Source organism: Suncus etruscus, chromosome 1 (genome assembly GCF_024139225.1).
Source record: "Suncus etruscus isolate mSunEtr1 chromosome 1, mSunEtr1.pri.cur, whole genome shotgun sequence".
In the NCBI taxonomy this organism is placed as follows: Eukaryota; Metazoa; Chordata; class Mammalia; order Eulipotyphla; family Soricidae; genus Suncus; species Suncus etruscus.
The window spans coordinates 160,521,340-160,543,085 of record NC_064848.1 but is presented as its reverse complement, the minus strand read 5'-3'; the positions used below and the strand labels follow the sequence as shown (position 1 = coordinate 160,543,085).

At 50.0% G+C, this 21,746-nt stretch overlaps 1 protein-coding gene across 4 annotated transcripts in view; it reads left to right on the top strand.

The window, feature by feature from the left end:
• The window catches only part of ABR (ABR activator of RhoGEF and GTPase), a 155,502-nt gene that overhangs the window by 96,387 nt on the left and 37,369 nt on the right, over window positions 1-21,746 (top strand). For all 4 annotated transcript variants that reach the window (XM_049782189.1, XM_049782197.1, XM_049782182.1 and 1 more), the window contains 9 exons: window positions 4,314-4,366; window positions 4,913-5,053; window positions 6,543-6,664; window positions 9,717-9,882; window positions 16,884-17,006; window positions 17,231-17,306; window positions 17,733-17,837; window positions 19,852-19,926; window positions 21,603-21,700. In XM_049782189.1, the coding sequence (XP_049638146.1) occupies window positions 4,314-4,366; window positions 4,913-5,053; window positions 6,543-6,664; window positions 9,717-9,882; window positions 16,884-17,006; window positions 17,231-17,306; window positions 17,733-17,837; window positions 19,852-19,926; window positions 21,603-21,700 (959 nt within the window). The remainder of the gene's footprint in view (window positions 1-4,313; window positions 4,367-4,912; window positions 5,054-6,542; window positions 6,665-9,716; window positions 9,883-16,883; window positions 17,007-17,230; window positions 17,307-17,732; window positions 17,838-19,851; window positions 19,927-21,602; window positions 21,701-21,746) is intronic.

The window sequence follows — 21,746 nt, the reverse complement described above, 5'->3', positions numbered from 1 at the left end:
AGCTGGCAAGGCGTCGCGAGGCGAGGCGAGGTGGCCGAGGGGCTGGGCTACTGGTGGGAGCTGGAGCCGGGAGCGATGGCCACGCTGGACAGAGGCTGCCATGGAAATCCTCCTTATCATTCGCTTCTGCTGTAACTGCACCTACGGTAACCCAGGCCCCCTCTCCAGGGAGGGGGGTGCTTTCCCCCACAAGGGACTGACCCCAGTGGGCTTGAATGTGGGGCTCAAGGTTTGGGGGGCAACCCAAAGGGAGAAGGGAGGAGGACAAGTAACTGGGTGTACTGTCCCCACCCCCTGAGTCTAGCCAGCTTCCAACCTGGACTTGAAGTCTGAGGGTAGCTTTTGAGATAGGAAGGACTTGCCTAGAAGGGACCTGAGACCCTGAGAAAAGATGGGTGGGAAATAGAGGGTTGCAGAGGCCGCAGGCAAGTTCCTGGAGAGGCCACAGGAACGAGTGGCCAGACTGCAGCTGCAGGTGTGATGGGCAGGGGCCAGTGGAGTAAGATCAAGGGTCTGGAAGCTGCGCTGGGCTAGGGGGGCCCCAGCCAGAGGCAGAAGTTGGGAGTTTCTTTGTTTCGGAGGCTGAGCTACTGGGGTATTGTGTGCTACTAGCGCACATGCTGGCTCGGGCTGGCTTGCTCCTGTCAAAATGTGGATGCTGCTTGGGAGAGCGGCAGAGGGCTGTCCACACGGAGGGGGCAAGGTTCTCCCCACCAGTGACTGGTGACCCAGGTCGCTGAGCTCAGCAGGGAAGGTGGAGTAGGCACTGGTGGGAGAGGGGGCGTGGCAGCCGCAGCTTTGTGAAGGTCACAGGCTGCTGGGCACTGCTCTGTCCACCAGAAGATGCCGGGATGACATCTGCCACAGAGCGGAAGCCCTGCCCAGGCTGAAGATGGCCAAGCAGAAAGGAGTTGGGAAGCGGTTCACTCTGGGGCAAGACATGCCCTGGGTTTGACCCCCAACTGCCACTGGCAGGGCGGGCATGGGTTGGGGGTGTGGAGGCACTGCTCTGGGCCCTGTGTTGTGTGGCAGACAGCTGCTAGAGGCCTTTGCTCTCCCCTCTTGCCAGGCACCTTCTTTGTCACTTTGGCTTTACCTTTTATGGTAACCTACAGAGATTTGGGGGGGGGTTGGGGTCCACACGTTTAGGCTTACTCCTGGCTCTGTACTCAGGAATCACTCCTGGTGGTGCTTGGGGCCAATATGGGATGCTAGGGATCAAACCCTCATTGGCCACATGCAATGCCCTACCACTCAATGTACTATTGCTCCAGCCCCCCAGAGGATATTGATGTCTCCCAGGATCCTCTCAAAGACCTCTGTGCTAGACAAGGAGACCCACTTGACTCAAGCTCAGACACTGCTGTGGGGAAGACCCTCCCCCCACCCTGATCTAGAAGACCCCCCTCCCCCGAACTCATACAATAGCCCCTTCCCAGAGCCCAGCACAGTGACTGTAGGAACCACAGTCCCCATGTAGTCAGAAAGCCACAGCTGTCCCGTGTCCCTAGCCCTTGGCTCCAGCTCTGACAAGCCTGGCTTCAGAGGAGAATTGCTATTGAAATGGACCAGTTTGAAGACGAGAGGGGAAATGCGTTGGTTCGGTTTGTTTTTTTTACTAACCTCTTTCAGGTCTCGGCCCTGCTTGCTGGAAAGGAAGTGAACCCTTTGCTTCCTCTTCCCTCCATAAAAGGCATCTCGGGATTGGTGACTAGGCCTGGGTTCCGCAGAACAGGGTCTTGGGGTTCTCATGGCATAATCCTTGGGCTCAGCTCTAGGTATGAAGTGTGGTGCTGGCCGTATGGATTCAACCTTTGCTGTCTCTACCAGAGATGCTGGTGTCAGAGTCCTGAGATAGTGCAGCGTGACCTTTCTCCTTTGTTGCCTGCCTCAAGTGTTCATTGCTTTCTGACCACTTCACAGAACTCCTGCCAGATGTTTGGGGGTGATGCAAAGGAAGTTTGGGCACCTGTGGAGAGGGTTCCCCTGGGCAAAGAGTCACTCCTAAGTCTTTCCAAGCCTTCTCCCAGGGGCCACTGAGCTTTCTGAGGATGCTTCCCTTTTCCATGACTGACCTGAATTCTAAACACAGCTGAAACCAAGTTCCGTAACTTCTCCAGAGCTTCAAAAACTTTTCTCATCTGTAAAACAAGCGAGTGATCACTGCTCACCTTTTCACCCAAACAATCCACCAAAAAAAGCCTAATGCCACAGGAGGCAGAATCAACACCCAGCATCCAAAGTAGAAGGATCAGCCTGCCCATGTTCTCACACTCAAGCACTGTGGGTGTTGTTTGTAAAAGGCCTAGTCAGGGAAGCCTTCATGGAGGGAGGGAAAGAGACATTACATCACAGGGAATTGTGTGTGTCTCGTGAGCAGAAACTGCATGTTGAAGAGGTGGGGTGGGGGAAGCAGACTGGCATGTGGATGTGGTGGAACAGATGAGGGGGAGTGAAACGAGGGGGGTTTCCACCTACATCTCAGGTGCAGGTGCCATGAGAAGCATGAACATGGGGATGCTCTTCCTCATCATTTTGCTGAACTTCCCTGTCTCCATCCTCCCTGCATGGGCCCAGACTGAGGCTGCAGGACTCGGATCCCATGTCAGGTGGACCTCGCTGTGGCCGTGGGCATATTAATCATCTCCTGAAACTCAACCCACCTTGTGTGGGGGTCACCCGGCTTAGTCTGAAGTCGCTGTCCCTTCTGACCTGGCCGCAGCGGGAGCTGACAGCGCAGTATCAGCTTTCCTGTTCTGGGCCCACCTTGGAAGTGGCTGCTGAACTTGCACTTTCTTGTGGCTCTCTGCAGTTCTCAGGGCATGATTCCCCGCCAGGAGATGGACTGAGCCTCAAACCTCCCCCTCCATAGACTGTGTCCCCCTTGGGGTGTGACTAGGACTTACTGTCCCTGGTTACCCAAGCCAGGCCTCATATGCCCCTCAGAGTCTATGCGGTGGGTCTCTAGAAATTGCTAACTTAAGGAGGACTACCAAAAAATAAGTCTTGGGAAATGCCCTGGTAGAGAGCAGTAGTTTCCATCTATTACTATGCATCAAATAGGCAGATAACTGGAGAGTTGTTGATTGCTGCCATGTTCCCACCAGCAGAGACTGGGGTTGAGTGAAAGGGGTGGGGAGGGTGGACCTGCAGCTATGTGTTTTGTTTTGGCATCTGGTTTTTGGATCATTCTGACAGTGCTCAGGGGATCAAATCTAGGCCTCCTCAGTAGGCACTTAGTGCATTAGAGCCATTGCTCAGGCCCCCAGCTGTGTCCTTTAAGCACTTCCCCCAATGGCTTTGTTTTTATGAAGGTTTTAGGACCACACCCAGCAATTTTAGGGATTATTCCTGGCTCTGTGCTCAGGAATCACTCCTGGTAGATTCAAGGTGCTGGGGATTGATCCCAGGGCAGTCACACGCAAGGCAAGCACCCTGCCCCCTGTGATGATATCTCTTCAGCCCCTTCAGCAGTGATTCTGATGGGCGATCATGCAGTCTCTGTAGAGCAGACTGGTGGCACTTGGCATTGTCTCTCCACCAGCACACTGTCCCCTGGAGTCTGCTGAGCTTTGTGCAGGGGTTTCTAGCAAGGATTCTAGAGTCTGGTTTGTGGCCTGGCTGGCACTGCAGGACTCCCAGATTAGGATGCTCCTTCCCAGAACCTCTTCCCCACTCCCATGGCTGGAGGGTAGGGATTGTGACACCATGACGCACAGTGCCCAGGTGTCGGGTGAAGCAGGAGGGGCAGGCACAGCTGTCTGCGGAGGCTTCACTCACTGACCAGCTGCCACCTGCCACTATCGCTGTTGCATTCCATCAGTCCTGTTTGGTGTCTGTGTGTCACATGGGGACCCTGTGAAATTTGCATTCTCTGAACCTCTCTCAGGTCCCCTGAATACTGAGAGCAGAGCTTGGAGAAGACTTGCCTCCCAACCTCCATCCCATCCTGTCTTATCAGAGGACTGAGGCAAACAAAAGGGTCTCCCTCATAGACCCAACGTGGGCTATGTGGGTCAGAGAATAGCATGGGGTTCTCGGCTGGAGCACCCAGGCTTGGCCCCAGAAACATGAGAACTAGGAAACTAACCCCCAGAAAAAACCTTCTCCCTCCATATGTGTTCCTGGGTGACTCAGTGTGCCGGGTCTCTGTGTAGTGTGGCTGCCTGTCTATGTTGTGTTGTCAGGTCTGCCATGGTGAGGTGGGGTTGGAGGCACAGGAAGTGAGTGACATAAGGGTCGGCACTGAGGCTGCCCTCCATGTCTCTGGCTGCATCCCATTACCTCACTTTGGTCTTTTTCCTTCTCATCAGCTCTGCTCTACAAGCCCATTGACCGGGTCACCAGAAGCACCCTGGTCCTTCACGTGAGTGGCAGCCCTGAGCTGAGAGTGGGCTTAGGGTGGGCTGGGCAGACACTGTGGTACCAGATAGGGGTCCTTGGGGGGAGTTAGATGGAAGGTCCCTGGCTGGACCCCGACTGCCCCTGCCTGGTCACATGCTGATGGGCCTACGCCTAATTATAGCTTGGCTACTGAACTTGACATTTGGCCAAATGTTTCCTAAAGACTGGCACTTCCTGCCTCCTCATGGTCTTTAGTGTCCTTGGAGCAGCTGTGGTGGGGGGTGACGGGAGGGGTCTCTCCCAGCTGCTTGGTGAGCTGAACTCCTCCACCTGGCTTCCTCCTTCCTCCATGGGGGACTGGAGTGAGCAAAGCAGAGATGCAGGCACTCCTCTCCCCTCTCACCTGCAGTTCGGATCCTAATGTTTAGTTTGGACTTTACAGACATGACCAGGTTAGGGTGTGGGTCACTGAGCACCCCCTTATTTTTTGGTGAAAATTGAATGTGTTCCCACTATTTCCCATGGAGCCAGAACCTACCCCCACACCCGCAACCCCATCGTTCCCCAGGACCTACTGAAACACACGCCTGTGGACCACCCTGACTACCCGCTGCTGCAGGACGCCCTCCGCATCTCCCAGAACTTCCTGTCTAGCATCAATGAGGACATCGACCCTCGCCGAACAGCAGTCACCACTCCTAAGGGGGAGGTGAGCTCAGACCCAGCATAGCTGTCCTCATGCCCTGAGGAGGAGCTGGGACCCATGGCACCAACCCTGCTATCTGCTCTTACAGGCAGTCCAGCCCCAACCCTATCTGACCCCAGGCCCAGTTGAAAGCTGCAAATTTAGTCCCATGTCCCACTGATTGTAGTCCTCCAAGGAGGCCAAAGGGAAAGTGAGGCCTGGAGATGCCCCAGGTCTGGCCAGGGGGGGTCTTAGCTGTCAGTGTTGAAACAAAAGTCTTTGTCTGTAAGCCACATATTGTATCCCTCAACCAGGGAATCTGGGGCCTCTGCTGGCACCCCATAGGCTCCTCTGAATGCAGCCAGGAGTAGTTCCTGAGTCAGAGTCAGGTGTAATTTCCAGATGTGGCCTAAAAACCAATAAAAAGAATGAGTTAAGGAAAGGAGATGAGGGGGCCAGAGTAATAGCACAGCAGTAGGGCTTTACCGATCCGAGAGGGACCTGGGTTCAATTCCCGGCATCCCATATGGTCCCCCAAGCCTGCCAATTCCTGAGCGCTGCTAGGTGTGGTCCAAAACGGAGGGGGGGGGGGAGAAAACACATGCATCAGCAGCCTAGCCATATCTTGTTCCTTCTGCCTAGAGAGACTGGATGGGCTTATGCACCTTTTTTGATAAGCCCCCTGGTTTATGGGGGAGGAAATAATAAAGCATGGGATACTGCCAGTGACTCCCAGGTCATGGAGACCTGTCCCTTTGTGCCACTCCCAGCCCTGGTTCCTAACCTCTGGAGTGTCACTGGTGTACTTGACTCTCAGGAAGGGGTTTCAGGAAGATGTTGGCTTGGCGCCCGGACACATTCTGGAGGCTGTCATTGCATGCTGGGTGTGGTCACTCACCCACGCTGTGCCCTGTGTGTGTGTATCACATGATGTGTGATGCTCACAGGGAGAGCAGAAGTGACCAGGACAGCCCTGGGGCAGCCTGCTGGCTCTTAGGGTGGCCAGGGGCAGGCCCAGGAGCAATGCCTGGAGCCTAGCACACATCACCTTCTAGAGTCCTGTCTGCAAGGACTGCAACTTTTTCCAGGCCACTGCTCTGGCCCTGTGCAGGGTAGTGCAGGGTTTCCGCAGCCTCAGTATAAAGTGGAGAGGAGCAGAGACAGACCTAGACAGCTCTGCCCATTGAGATTGAACTGCAACCTGGATCAACTCCTCAGGCCTGCTTTTAAGGGAAAGGAGCTAAGAGACTGTTTCTGTCCCAGAGTGGAAGAACACAGTGGTCTTGGTATAGGGTCCCCCTCCAAGTGGGAGCTATTGAGAGCTGTGGTAAAATGGGGAATACCCTTGTTGGTCCCAGCTAACAGGGCTGGGGGTGCCCAAGTCAGTGTTGTAAACCCCAGGTACTCTGGCCTTCCCCTGAAGTGCCCTGCCCCTCAGCTAGATGGTGCACTGGTATGGGCTGGGCTTCTACTGGACTGCCCCTAAGTAGGGTGGCTGTGTCATTTCCCTCAGACCCGGCAGCTGGTGAAGGATGGCTTCCTGGTGGAAGTGTCAGAGAGCTCTCGGAAGCTGCGGCATGTCTTCCTCTTCACAGACGTCCTGCTGTGTGCAAAGCTGAAGAAGGCATCAGCAGGGTGAGTGTACATGGCAGGTACAGAGTGCGGGGCTAGAGCCCATTGTGCAGCCTCAGAGCTACCAGGCACCGTCTGCACTTGGTTTTCTTTAAAAATATTATTACTTAGGGGGCCAGAGCAATAGCACAGTGGTAGGGCGTTTGCCTTGCAAGCAGCTGACCCAGGACGGACCTGGGTTCAATCCCCAGCATCCCATATGGTCCCCCAAGCCAGGAGCAATTCTGAGTGCATAGCCATTAGTAATCCCTGAGCATAACCGGATGTGGCCCAAAAACAAAACAAAAAAATATTTTAAAAAAATTGTTACTTAGGACCGAGCATGAGCTCCAGCAGCAGAGCTCTGTGGGAAGACCTGGGTTCCATCCCCACACTGCCTACCCACCACTCCCTCCAGCACTACTGGAGCTCGTACAACAATAAAACATATTTCTGTGTGCAAAATTTGTTATTTATGTATAAACTTAATCTGGCTTTTATTTTGTTTTTGTTTTTGGATCACATCCTATAATGCTCTGGGATTCCTCCTGGCTGTGCACTCAGGAATTATTCCTGGCAGTGCTTGAGAGACCATATGGCATGCCAGGGATCAAACCCAGGTCAGCCACATGCAAGACAAGCACCCTACTTGCTGTACCATCAAGTTGGCCTCTTCATTTTGCTATTTAGCCTTTTCTAAAAATAAGTCATGTATTTAATTATAAAGATATATCCACATTATAGGGAATAAAAAACCATCACCCGTGCAGACATAAGCATCAGCCTCCTGCTGCTGTAGTCCTTCTAGTTGTGTTTTTTTTTTTAATATTTTTCCCTATACACTGTAATAGGAGAAGATGCTATAGGAGGTTCTGCCCTTTCTATTTCACGTCATAAGCATTTTCCCTTGCTGCCTAATCTTCATCATTTTACGTTCCTACATGATGTTGCAAGTAGGCATGCATCATTTCCTTATACATTCTCCTTTTGCTAGACATTGCTAAATCTTTGCCAACTGCAATTCAGTGAATACTCATTGAATGGTGTGGTTCCGTTTACTCAGTGCCTCTGTCATGCCAAATGCTCTGAATGTGTTATTTTAAATCTTCCCAGTCACTTCACAAAGTAAGTATTAATTATCCCTGTCTCACCAGAGAGAGAAAATGCTTAAAAATGTTAAATAAGGTGGGGCCAGAGCAATAGCACAGTGGGTAGGGTGTTTGCCTTGCACACAGACAACCTGAGTTTGATCTTTGGTATCAAATGATCCCCGAGCCTGCCAGGAGTAATTTGTGAGCACAGAGCCAGGAGTAACCTCAAAGTGCTGCCAGGTGTGGTCCAAAAACAAACAAAAAAATGTTAAATAAGGGAGAGCCAGAGTGATATTACAGTGATTAGAGAACTTACCTTGAGCAGTCAACCCAGGTTTGATCCATAGCATGCCAAATGGTTCCCATGTCTACCAGGAGTAATTCCTGAGCACAGAATCAGGAGTAAACCCTGAGCACCACTGGGTGTGGCCAAAAAAATAGCGAAACCAAACAAAAATAAAATTTAATGTGGGACTAGAGCAGGTAAAGCACTTGCCTTATTCATGGTCGAACTAAGTTCCATTCCTAGTATCCCCATATGGTCTATAAGTCCTATCAAGAGTGATTCCTGAGCACAGAGCCAGAAGTAAGCCCTGTGCATTGCCAGATGTGGCCCTTCCACCACCACCACCCCCAAAAAAGTTAAGTAAGATGCCCAAGACTTTACAACTAGAAGTAGAGTGAAGTGGAATCTGACCTTGAATCTGACTCCTAATCTTCTTCCTCCGTCCATCCCTGTACCTGGTGATAGGGGTTTGTTCTGTGCCACCAGAAAGGGAGGTCATTTCATATCCTTCAACAGCCTCCCACCTCCCCTTCTCACTTTGTGTCAGCTACACTGTCTTCCATTTCAGGGCAGACAGGCCATAGACTCACTGCCCATGGTCACCGGAATGAGCAGTGCAGTCATATCTTCCTTGGTGTAAGGAAGCAAGAATCAGATTGAGCTTCAGCAAGACAGTGACTGGCAGAACCCAACACCCATTTCACACCACCCAGAAGCAGAGCTAGCAGTCTAGGGCCTGCAGAACCTTCCTATAGCCTCTGCCCCTGCAAACAGCACTAAAGAACTTGGGCATAAATGTTGCTTTAGAACCCTCAACGCAGCCAGCCCCTCAGGTGGGGGCTGAGAGATGGCATTCTAGGGCCAGAGCAATAGGACAGCAGGTAGGGTACTTGCTTTGCATGTGACCGAGCTGGGTTTGATCAGCATCCCTATGGTCCTCTGAGCCCACCAGGAGTATTTCCAGAGCCAGAGGTTACCACTGAGCACCACTGTGTGTGTGTGGCCTCAAAGACCAAAATTACCAAAGATGAAGGATGGGTGTTGTTGACACATTGTATAACTGAAACTCAATTATGAACTACTTTGTCACTGTAACTTATGGTGATTCAATTGTTTAAAGTTATTGAAAACTAACAAAAGGGATGGCCTTCAGGTCACATCTGTTCTCTATCTCTAGCCTGATGCAGATGAGCTCAGTGTGCTCAGGTTAGAAGGGAGAGGAGAGTGAACTGGAAATAAGAGCATTGAGCCCACTCTTTTTTTGCGGGGGCGGGGGGAGGCATATCCAGTGGTGCTCAGGGGATGCTCCTGGCTCTACACTCAGAAATTGCTCTTGGCATGTGCAGGAGACCAAATGGGATTTGGGGGATCAAATGCGGGTTGGCCACATGCAAGGCAAACAAACACCCTACTCACTGTGCTATCGCTCTGGTCCCAGCAAGTGAACCCCCTCTTGTTTGCAGCCCCCAGGTTTGGGTGAGATGCTTGGGTCAGGCTGCAAGACATGCAAAACCTAAGCAGCACCTCATTGCTCGTGCCCCAGCACAACTGAGTCCCATTATTCTATGTATGCATTTCCTATTCAGGCCTGTGATCATTTTCTAACATTCTGTCTAGGAGATTTTGGGGTTCTGGGCCTAGCAGTTCAGGCTTGAAGAACTCCCTCTGCCTCACACACCTCATGCCGGTTTGTTTGCAGGAAGCACCAACAGTACGACTGCAAATGGTACATTCCTCTGGCTGACCTGGTGTTTCCATCCCCCGAGGAGTCTGAGACCAGCCCTCAGGTGCACCCCTTCCCAGACCACGAACTGGAGGACATGAAAATGAAGATCTCTGCCCTCAAGAGTGAAATCCAGAAGGAGGTGAGCAGAGCTGACAACCAAATGGGAACAGAGAAGTTGGCCTGTTGAACTGAGTGTCAAGGAGGTGGAGAGAAAGGAAAGCTTGGGAGTCCAGCGAGGGATGGAAGGTAGAATGCAGAACGAGAGGTCTTGATTTTCAAACTTTTTGTGGTGTGGGAATGCCATATTCGTTAGTGATCAGAGGGTTATTACCTTCAGTGCCGGGGGAAGTTCGTGTTGTCAGGGATCAAACTCAGCCTCTCTCATGCAAAGTGCATGCTTAGCCCTCTGAGCTCTCTCCTTGAACCTCTATCTTTTTTATTTCGTTGGAAGGGTAACACTGAGCAGTGCTTGGAGGCCATGAGGTGCCTAGAAGAAACCCTCATCTTCTTAGGAATGTGTTCTACCTCTGGACCCCTTCCCTGGCCCATAGAACCTAGTTGTGCCCAGAAAAAGATTGATGATGGCAGGTAACCATTGAGTTGATAGAGGGAGGCCAAGAAGTTCATGCTCCGAATTTTATGGGATTAATTATGGGAAGTTCCAAGCTGGAGAAAGACCACAATGGAGAGAGAGTGAGGCCAGAGACAAGGAGCTGGCCTTGCATGTCGCTGACCCAGGTTTGATCTCTGGCTTCACATATGGTCCTCCAACCTGCCAGAAGTCATTACTGAGTACGGAGCCAAGAGTAACCCTTAAGGATCACTAGATGTGGCCTCAGAAACAAACAAAAAAATTAATAAAAAACTTAATTAAAAGCACACAGAATCTCTTAACAGATGACTGACATTCTTATCACACACAGATGAGCATTCACAGATATTTATCATCATGAGTTAGATTGCAAAAGAAATCTCAGATTAAAAAAATGGCCATTAAAACCTAGTGGACAGACTGTATCACGAGGATAGTCTCCCTGAGCATTGCTTGGGAGATCTCCTTTACCCCTCCAGATTTAGTACATGGGGGAAGTGGTCTTGTCATGTACATTGGCCACTGATCATTCTCATAGACCTCAGCAAAATGAAATTAGAAACCAACAATTAGAATACAGTAAAGTATATCCTGGAAAATGAAAACAATTTTTTTTTAATTTTGGGGTTTTGGGCCGTACCCAGCTGTGCTTAATCCTGGTTCTACAGCCAAGAATCACTCCTAGTAGGCTCGGGACCACATAGGGTGCCTGTGGTCAAACCCAAATTAGCAGTATGCAAAGCAAGTACCCTCTCTGCTGTACTGTCTCTCCCAAAACGAAACCATTTAAAGTAAAGAGGAAATCAGAATGGGAAAATGCTTAGAGCTGTTCGAGAATGAGATTGTTCTGTCTGGGTCCCCATGGGGAGGGAGGCTGGATAGCTTTTATCTCCTCTCTGAAACAGGGACCCACTTCACTCCACTTCCCAGAGGGAAGGGCAGGCTTCAGTGACCTAGCCTGTTCCTCATAAGAGAAAGGCTCCATTAAAACTTTCTCTTCCCTGGAAGCCTTCCCTGGTGACTTCTCACCCTGCTGAACTGGGCACCTGCTTCCTGCTTCCTGGTATTGGCCTCATTACATTTTGTGCTTTTATTTCTGGGAGTGTGGGGGAAGTTCCTACACCTGGTGATGCTCTAGGCCTACTCCTGGAGGGATCGAACCCAGATTGACTGCTTACAAGGCAAATGTCATATCATTCAGGTTTTTTTCATGTTTATAGCCTGTGCTATACTGAATTGTAGCTGCACAATAGGCTTTCTCCCAAGAATTTCAGCTTGACATGGGCTGCTTTTTTCTATCCTGTGTCCTCTGTCCATCTCTATTTCGTCCACCCATTAGTCAGTATAGGATAAATGATGGAAGGGATGGAGGGAGAAAAAGAGAATGGAAGGAAGAGAAAAAGAAACAGTCACCAAATGGCCCTTGTGGGTCTTTTCTTTCCTTTTTTACTCTTGATTCTAAGCTCCTGGCAGACCTAGGGTCAGATGAACTGGGGCTCCAACCCAGGTCAGCTGCTTGCAGAGCAAGTGTCTTGCCCCGTCCAGTCTTTCCAGCCTGCTGTGGGTCTCTCCTGCCCAGACCTCTCTCCTTGAGCAGGGCAGAGAAAGACCCCACAGTCACCCTTCAGGGTTTAAGACTGGGTGTCTGAGGAGTGCCAGGCCTTACCTGACTCCAACAAAGCCAGTTTTCATGCTTGGAACTGCCCACATGCCTTACTTTGGGGCTGTTCTCACTGGACTTTCCTTCAGCCCAAGTGTGCACCCACAGTCTCCTGTATTGTCAGAATAACACCTCCTGTGATCCACTGGGTCATGTGGGCCCACACAACTTGGAGGCCATTTTCTTCTGGGTCTCAGTTTAGAAGAATCTAGGAAATTATGAACTATTTATTTTTTTGTGAACTATTTTTTAATGGGGGCGCACAGAGCAATAATAAAGGAGGCAGCATGTAGCCTTACATACAGCAACCTGGGTTCAGTCCCCAGCACCCCACCTGCCAGGAGTAATTCCTAAGCACAGAGCTAGCACATCTGAGCATTACTGGATGTGGCCCCAAAAGCAAAACAAAAAATCTTTTGTTTCTTCCTCCCATTTTTATTGCAGTACCATAATAAATAGAATTCTCTTTGTTTGGGGGTCATACTCAGCGAAGCCTAGAGGTTATTCCTGGCTCTGTGTTCAGGGATCACTCCTGGTAGTGCTTGGGTGACCATATGGGATGCCGAAGATTGAACCCAGGTCAACTGCATGTAGGCAAGCACCCTACCTGCTGTATGATCTGGCCCCTGAAATGAGTTTCTTTCTTACTTTCTTTTTCTTTTGGGCCACACCTGGTGGTACCCAGGGTTTATGCCTAGTTCTGCACTGAGAAATCACTCCTGGCGGCCCTCAGGGGACCTTATGGGATGCTGGAGATCGAACCTGGGTAGGCCTAGTCCAAGGCAAATGCCTGCCCTACCTGCTATACGATAGCTCTGGCCCTTGAAAAGAATTTCTTAAGCACCAACACAACTTGTTAATAACTTGGCTGGTTAATAACAGGAAATGCTCTGAATAGCAAAGTGCATTGAATAAAAATGATCATGCCCACCTCCCATTGGTAACAGTTTGAAATTTATTCCTCTAGGCTCTGCTGTGTTTATCATACTGGCTGCTATGTACAGGGTACATGTTTTTTTTCCTAATGAGATTCAACCTACCTGTGCTATTTGGAAGCTCAGACTGCTCTGGTCCTATCATATTCTTTTTTCGGTCGGTGCCTCCTATTTGGAACACAGGGACCTGTTTGGATTGATTTTTAGTTTTATTTTTTATTTATTTATTTTTAAATTTGATTGATTGATTGATGGGTTCCTGGGCCACACCCAGCGACACTCAGTGAGGTCACTCCTGGATCTGCACTCAGAAATTGCCCCTGACAGGCTGGGGGACCATATGGGATGCCAAGAGTTGAACCAGTTCCCTCCCAGGTTGACACATGCAAGGCAAATGCCTCACTGCTGTGCTATCTCTCCGACCCCTTTTATTTTTATTTTTATTTCTGGATTTTGATTTTTGTTTTTTGTTTTGTTTTGTTTTTGGGTCACGCCCAGCAGCGCTCAGGGGTTCCTCTTGGCTCTACGCTCAGAAATAACTCATGGCAGGCTCAGGGGACCATATGGGATGCCGGGATTCAAACCATTGTCCTTCTGCATGCAAGGCAAATGCCCTACCTCAATGCAATCTCTCCTGGCCCCAATTTCTGGATTTTGAGTGATACCTGGAGGTGCCTCTGCCCTTGGGGATCACTCCTGGCAGGGTTCAGGGGACCATGTGAGATGCCAGGGATTTAGCCCCAGTTGGCCCTACTCACTACTCTGTCTCTCCAACCTTGTTTCTAGTTCATGTCACCTCACACACAAGTTTGCCATCACCTATTCTCAGTTCTCTTTGGTAAACTGTGTGGTGGGAGAACTGGAATCAAAGTCCTGTGCCTTGAATTGCCAGGATTACCTACCTCTGAGGAAGAAATTGCCTCCCATTCACTGTTCCTGTCTGCAGCCTGTGAATCGCTGTGCCCCACACTGCCAGTGCTGTGCATACTTGTTACCATTGTTATCATTTTCGCCAGACTAGTAGTTAAAAAAAAAAAGTGCTACAGTATCGGAATTACTTCTTTTTATTTAATTAGTTACTTATTTAAACACCATGGTTACAAGGTTGTTCATAACACAGTTGGGTTTTGTTATTTTTTTACAGTTGCAATGTTGTTTATGATTGAGTTTCAGTCATAAAATGTACAACACGGCCCGGAGAGATAGCACAGCGGCGTTTGCCTTGCAAGCAGCCGATCCAGGACCAAAGGTGGTTGGTTCGAATCCCGGTGTCCCATATGGTCCCCTGAGCCTGCCAGGAGCTATTTCTGAGCAGACAGCCAGGAGTAAGCCCTGAGCATTGCCAGGTGTGGCCCAAAAACCAAAAACCAAAAAAAAAAAAAATGTACAACACACTTCATCAATGCACATTTACCACCAACAATGTCCCCAATTTCTCTCTTACCCTCCTTCTGCCTGCCTCTGGAGCAAATATCTCTCTCTCCCCCTCCCCTTTACTTCCTCCCTCACTCTCTCTCTCCCTTTTCTCTCCCCCTTCTCTTCCTCCTCTCTCTCTTCTCTCCTCTCCTCTCCTCTCCTCTTCTCTCTCTCTCTTTCTCTCTCTCCCCCCCCCCTCTCTCCTCTCTCCTTTTCTTCCCTTCAGACACTGATTTACAATAGTGTTTCTGAAGAGGTATCATGTATATCACTTTTACCTCCTTTCAGCACCCAGTTCTTGTCCAAAGTGATCTTTTTGTTTCTTTGTTTTTGGTTTTGGTTTTCGGGCCACACCCAGTGACACTCAGGGGTTACTCCTGGCTGTGTGCTCAGAAATTGCTCCTGGCTCAGGGAACCATATGGGATGCTGAGGACCAGACCCAGGTTCACACTGGGTCAGCCGCGTGCAAACTAAAGGCCCTACCACTGTACTATTGCTTCGACCCCTAATATCTTTATTTGAACACTGTGATTACAAACATGATTGTAGTTGGGTTTCAGTTATAAAAAGAACACCCCCCCCTTCACCAGTGGAACCTCAAAGCCCCCCTCTCCCATCCCCCTGCCTGTATTCTAGGCAGGCATTCTACTTCTCTCACTCATTAACATTGTCATGGTAGTTATTTCTCTAACTGTACTCACCACTCTTGGTGGTGAGCTTCATATCACTGTCATAGTGGTCTTTTCTCAGCCCTAATTGCACTACCCCTCTTTGTAGTAAGCTTCCTACCATGTACTGATCCTACTAGCCCTCAGGTCTATTGTCTGAATACTATTACTATCTTATTTTTTTATATTCCCACAATAAGTGCTATAATTCTATGTCTCTCTCTCTCCTCCTCTGACTCATTTCACTCCACACAATATTCTCCATATCCATCCATGTATAATCAAATTTCATGACTTCATTTCCAGAACTGTTTTCTTGACATATAATGAATAGCAGGAGCTGGAGATAAAAGAGGAGATAAAAGATAAAAGAGGAGGTCCTGGGCGGAAGAGATAGCACAGTGGCAGGGCATTTGCCTTGCGCAAGGCCAATCTAGGTTCAAATCCTGGCATTTCATATGGTCCCCTGAGTCTGCCAGAAGTGGTTTCTGAGTGCAGAGCCAGGAGTAATTCCTGAGCACTTCTAGGTGTGACCCAAAAACCAAGGGAAAAAAAAAAAAGAGGAGGTCCTTTTTAAAATATAAACTCAGAGGGATTGCGAATATAGCTCAGTATTAAACACTTGCCTTGCTTATGTGAGATGCTGGATTCATTTCCTGGCATAGGGGGAGGGGATAACAAACTTGAAATATTGGAGAAGAAGATCCTAGCCCAGAGGAAATGTCTTATTCCTGCAGGAACACTAATATCAGGAGGCGGAGTGCTGGGAAGGGTAGTGGTAGGATGTCTGCTGAGTGCCGAGGCTGGAACTGTTGTGGCCAGGAATAGGGGCTGAATATATGAAGGTATCTGAGATTTTTAAACTAGTGTCCCAAGTGGCACCCAAAATTTCATTGGTTACTTTTGTTTTAGGGCCATATCTGGCTGTCTCGGGGTTTTTACCTGGCTCCATGCTCTGGAATCTCATACCTGGCAGGGTTTGGGGGACCATCTCTGTGGTTAGGGATCAACGCTGGGTCGGCCACATGCAAAACAAGCATCCTACCCACTGTACTATCTCTCCAGTCCCCAAAATTTAGTTTGTAGACATGACTAAGGCTGCAAGGAGAGGGTTGTAGTATAGAAAGACTTTATTACGGGCCCGGAGAGATAGCACAGCGGCGTTTGCCTTGCAAGCAGCCGATCCAGGACCAAAGGTGGTTGGTTCGAATCTCGGTGTCCCATATAGTCCCCCGTGCCTGCCAGGAGCTATTTCTGAGCAGACAGCCAGGAGTAACCCCTGAGCACCGCCGGTGTGGCCCCAAAAAAAAAAAAAAAAAAAGACTTTATTACTGTTCCTGAAATAAGAAGGCACTATCCACAGCATGCAGTACCTCCTGGGAAGCCTTGAGCTTACTCTGAGCAGGAATGAGACACCACCTGCCCCAGAGCTGCCATTGTGTCTTCCTAGAGAAGGGGAGCTGGGCGTGGCAGGCTGTGTGGGACTGTCTACTGTGGGCAGTACAGGTGGGCCAGCTGCTGTGGGCAATACAATGAGCCTGCTGCTATAGGTAGCTCTGGGCTATCAGGTTGTCCTACTTCTCTCTTGTCTTGGGGTCAGAGGACAGGGGAATACTGGCTGGGAGAATGGGAGAACAAGGGCTGCGTACAAATGGGTTGTGGGTGGTAGGTTGACAGGCATTGGCTGGCATAGGAGGTGCACTCAGAGATCCTTCCCAGTCTCAGGAATTAGCTCAGGCCCCAGGACATGGGAAATGAGAGAGAAACCGTGATGAACACATAGGGCAGGGTGGAGTGGGTGCCGAGAGCCGCTGGGTGAGTTGTAGGTCAAGGTGAGTGAAACCCAGCGCAACCCTCCATCCCCACAGAAAGCCAATAAGGGGCAGAGCCGGGCCATCGAGCGCCTGAAGAAGAAGATGTTTGAGAATGAATTTCTGCTGCTGCTTAACTCGCCCACCATCCCCTTTCGGATCCACAATCGGAACGGAAAGGTAAGCCAGATAGAGAGAGCACAGGGACAGGCCAGGGCTGCCTGGACATGTTCTTTCCTGGACTTTCCATACTGCTGGGGTCCTGTATCCTCTCCCTTCTGTGCCCCAGCTCCCCAGGAACACCCCCTCCCCGAGCTGAGTAAGAAATTCCACTAGGGACCCTAGAGCCCAGTGATATATTCACTTGACTGTGGCCACCCCACTGAGTCCTTTTCTCTCCTCAGAGCTACTTGTTCCTGCTGTCCTCAGACTACGAGCGTGCTGAGTGGCGAGAGGCCATCCAGAAGCTCCAGAAGAAGGGTAAGGGCCACCCACTCTGCACTGCGCTTGTCTATGGCCACAGTGCCTCTGGCACTTCCAACCCTCTTTCATATCCCAATAGCTCCCTTTCCCCCCTTGGCACTCCGTAAGGTGCCAAGATAGGTGGCATTACTTAGCATTACTGTTTGAGCCCCAGAGAATGTGGTGATTGGCTTCTGCACCAGGAGAGTTAGTAGCAAGACTCGAGCCAGTCCAACACACCAGCTTAGCCTGCTATTCCCAGACACAGGCCAATGTGCCATGCCAGTTCCTCTCCTAGGTCTGCCTCTATGCCAGCCCCATGACTGTCCCCTTCCTACAAAGCTCCATGCCTTTCCCATTTTCACAGTGATGTGCCTCCTCAGCAGAAACCAGGCCAGTGCTGGTGGACCTGTAGTGATGGTTCTACTTTCTCGACTTTTGCAGATCTCCAGGCCTTTGTCCTGAGCTCAGTGGAGCTCCAGGTGCTCACAGGATCCTGTTTCAAACTTAGGACTGTGCACAACATTCCCGTCACCAGCAATAAAGATGGTAAGGTCTGGAGCCCAGGGTTCGTGGTAGCCAGGTCTGAGGTGACAGGAGTCTCTTCTGTGCTTGGGTGGTCTGGGCCTGATCCTTCCCCAGAGAACTTACATAGCAATTGAGAGATCATTGCTTAGTTCCCACAAGACCTCAGATCTTCCCTGCTGGGCTCCCTCTGGCTTACTGGGCAAATTTGGCTCCCTGGTGCAGTTGCATTGTGTTGTTAAAGGTGGTCAAATTATAGAAGTGGGGCTGGAGCATGGGCCGGAAGGTGGACTTGGATGGAATGAGATGAGATAAAAGTGGGATAAGGAGCCTTGCATGGAGCAGATCTTGGGAAATTCTCAGTGCCCAGCCAGGAAACCTGTTGCTCATGCTGTGAGCTGAGGCGGAAGGAGGGACAGAGATGAGGGGGTTGAAGACTGGCACATGTAGGTAGATTCCAGCCGCCCAGGAGCACTGAGATAAGATCCGCTCAATGGCAGTTTTCAGACAAGCTCTTTCCTCTACACGGAGGAGCCATCTGCCCCTTGTGTCCCCATGCAGGGTAGGGTTGGGCCATCTCTCCACCCTTAGCCCAGAGGTGCTTCTCATACTGGTTCATTTCTACTTTGAAAAAGCTGGATTGGGGCCAGAGAGATAGTATGGAGGTAGGGCGTTTGCTTTGCATGCAGAAGGACGGTGGTTCGAATCACGGCATCCCATATGGTCCCCTGAGCCTTCCGGGAGCGATTTCTGAGCATAGAGCCAGGAGTAACCCCTGAGCGCTGCCGGGTATGAGCCAAGAAAGAAAGAAAGAAAGAAAGAAAGAAAGAAAGAAAGAAAGAAAGAAAGAAAGAAAGAAAGAAAGAAAGAAAGAGAGAGAGAGAGAGAGAGAGAGAGAGAGAGAGAGAGAGAGAGAGAGAGAGAGAGAGAGAGAGAGAGAGAGAGAGAGAGAGAGGGAGGGGAGGGAGGGAGAGGGAGAGGGAGAGAGAGAGGGAGGGAGGGAGGGGGGGAGGGGGGAGGGAGGGAGGGAGGAGGGGAGGAAGGAAAGGGGAGGAAGGAAGGGGGAGAGAGGAAGGGAGGGAGGGAAGGAAGGAAGGAAGGAAGGAAGGAAGGAAGGAAGGAAGGAAGGAAGGAAGAAAGAAAGAAAGAAAGGAAAGAAAGAAAGAAAGAAAGAAAGAAAGAAAGAAAGAAAGAAAGAAGGAAAGGAAGAAAGAGGGAGGGAGGGAGGGAGGGAGGGAGGGAGGAAGGAAGGAAGGAAGGAAGGAAGGAAGGAAGGAAGGAAGGAAGGAAGGAGGGAGGGAGGGAGGAAGGAAGGAAGAAAGGAACGAAGGAAGGAAGGAAGGAAGGAAGGAAGGAGAGAGGAAGGGAGGGAGGGAAGGAAGGAAGGAAGGAAGGAAGGAAGAAAGAAAGAAAGAAAGAAAGAAAGAAAGAAAGAAAGAAAGAAAGAAAGAAAGAAAGAAAGAAAGAAAGAAAGAAAGAGGGAGGGAGGGAGGGAGGGAGGGGGAAGGAAGGAAGGAAGGAAGGAGGGAGGGAGGGAGGGAGGAAGGAAGGAAGAAAGGAACGAAGGAAGGAAGGAAGGAAGGAGAGAGGAAGGGAGGGAGGGAAGGAAGGAAGGAAGGAAGGAAGGAAGAAAGAAAGAAAGAAAGAAAGAAAGAAAGAAAGAAAGAAAGAAAGAAAGAAAGAAAGAAAGAAAGAAGAGAGAGAGAAAGAAAGAAGAGAGAGAGAAAGAGAGAAAGAGAGAAAGAAAGAAGAGAGAGAGAAAGAAAGAAGAGAGAGAGAAAGAAAGAAAAGAAAAGAAAAAAGGAAAGGAAAGGAAAGAAAAGAAAGAAAAGAAAGAAAAGAAAGAAAAAAAAATAAGAAAAGGCTAGATTGAGGGCAGCCTGGGACCTGGGCTCAGAGGAAGAGTAACAGTCCCTGGATAGAGACTTTCCCAGGCCAGGGTGGCCGGGAATGTCTTCATCTGACCACCAGGTGGAGCTACAAGCCAAGCCTGAGAAGGATCTTGCATGGACCTGGGAGGGCCTTTTCTCTCTTACAGATGATGAGTCTCCAGGTCTCTATGGCTTCCTCCACGTCATTGTCCACTCAGCCAAGGGGTTCAAGCAGTCAGCCAGTAAGTTTTGGTCACCACCAGCCCTCCTTGGAAGTGGTGGGAGGGCCCTTGTTTATGCTTGCCCAGAAAGTTCCTGCGGATCCACTTCTTGGCCCCCATCCCCCACTCAGCTTTATTCAGCTGATCTGGCCCCATCAGCTGCCTTGGGAGATTCCCCCAAGGCTGGGAACCTACTCCTCTTGGCAGGTGGACTGCCCCTCCCTTACCCCAGGTTTCTGGAATTATGGCCTCCAATCCGCCATCTGCTCTGTAACCCTGAGCAAGTCTCTCAACTCCTCTGAGCCTCAGCTAGCTTCTCAAAGCAGTCCTAGTTCTCAAGAATTCTTCCAGGTGTCTTCTATTGGTGGCCTCAGGGGGTCTCAAAATGTTCACGTGGGGGCCAGACACATAGCGGGTAAGACACTTGTCTTGCACAAGACAAACCCGGGTTCAATCCTGTCATCCCATATGGTTCCCTGAGTACCACTAGAAGCAGTTCCTGAGTGCAGAGCCAGGAGTAATCCCTTGAACATTACCAGGTGTGGCCCCAAAACAATAAAGTTCACTTGACCCAGACAACTACTAAATCAACAGGTCCGAATTTTTGCATTCACTTAAGAATACATGTGAAACTGCCAGGCCATGCCTGTCTGAAAGCTGCCCACTGTTTGAGTGACATCACTCATAAAAGTAATACTGATGCAATATGGACTGATGCAGGCAGTGGTGCAGCTGCACACAATCACAGTCCAAGGACAATGCTGAATTTTTACTGCACCTTATCCTCTGCTTAAGCATGAAGAGAGTAATGCTGAGCTTGGGGTTTAGATGTCTAGTCTTTGACATTGAACGTAGAGCCCAGGAACACTGAGGAGCCTACAGGGCTCACGGCCAGTTCTCCTCTCCCAGAGTTCTCCCTGCCACAGAGACATGATCCTCACTGGAAAAGAGCTGACTGTCTCTAAACCAAGGAAGAGGTTGCTGGAAATAAAGATAACCCAGGAGAAACTGACGAAGCAAAAACTATGGCCGCAGAATAAATAGGGGCATGGAATAAACACAATCAGGAGTCCTTGATTTCCAAGGCCTTTGTAACAATCTGAGTAGGCTTTATCTCCAGCCACGAAATTGCTGTCATTGCTTCATTTTCTTGATGAGAAAACTGAGGCAGGGAGAATGTTGGGCTTGATGAGGCAGGAGATTTGAAATCCGGGGCAACGTGGGGTATAGCTCAGTAGTAATGAATCCCTAGATTCAATCCCTGGCACGCCCATCACCTACCTCTACCTCCTGAAAGAGGAGAAGGATCATGTCCATCAGAGAAAGTGTTGTGAGGAAAGGGCAGAACAAGCTTTTAGACTTGAGTGGAGCATTTTGATTGTGCTGGTGCTGGGGACTCACTACACAGATGTTAACTGACCCACAGAGGCACCTACCTGTTGTGTGGTGATGCCTCTGGGCAGTGCCAGGGCTGGGGGTCATTGTGGTCAGGGAGTGCTGGTGGAGCCCTCGCCAGTGGTGTTCTCAAACAGTAGCAGGGCCAGAGTGAAGGGAGGCAGCCAGTCAGAGTACACAGTACTGTGGATCATATTGGGGATCCCCAGGGTGTTGGGAGGAATAGCTTCCTGCTCTCCCTACATTTTCCCTGTTCCTCCACCTTGGACCTCATTGGCCATCTCTTCCCATCTTCTCTGCAGACCTCTACTGCACCCTGGAGGTAGATTCTTTCGGCTATTTTGTCAGCAAAGCCAAAACCAGAGTGTTCCGGGACACGACTGAGCCCAAGTGGGATGAGGTGAGTGAAGGAGCCTCATTCCCAAATGTCCCTTACAACACCTGCA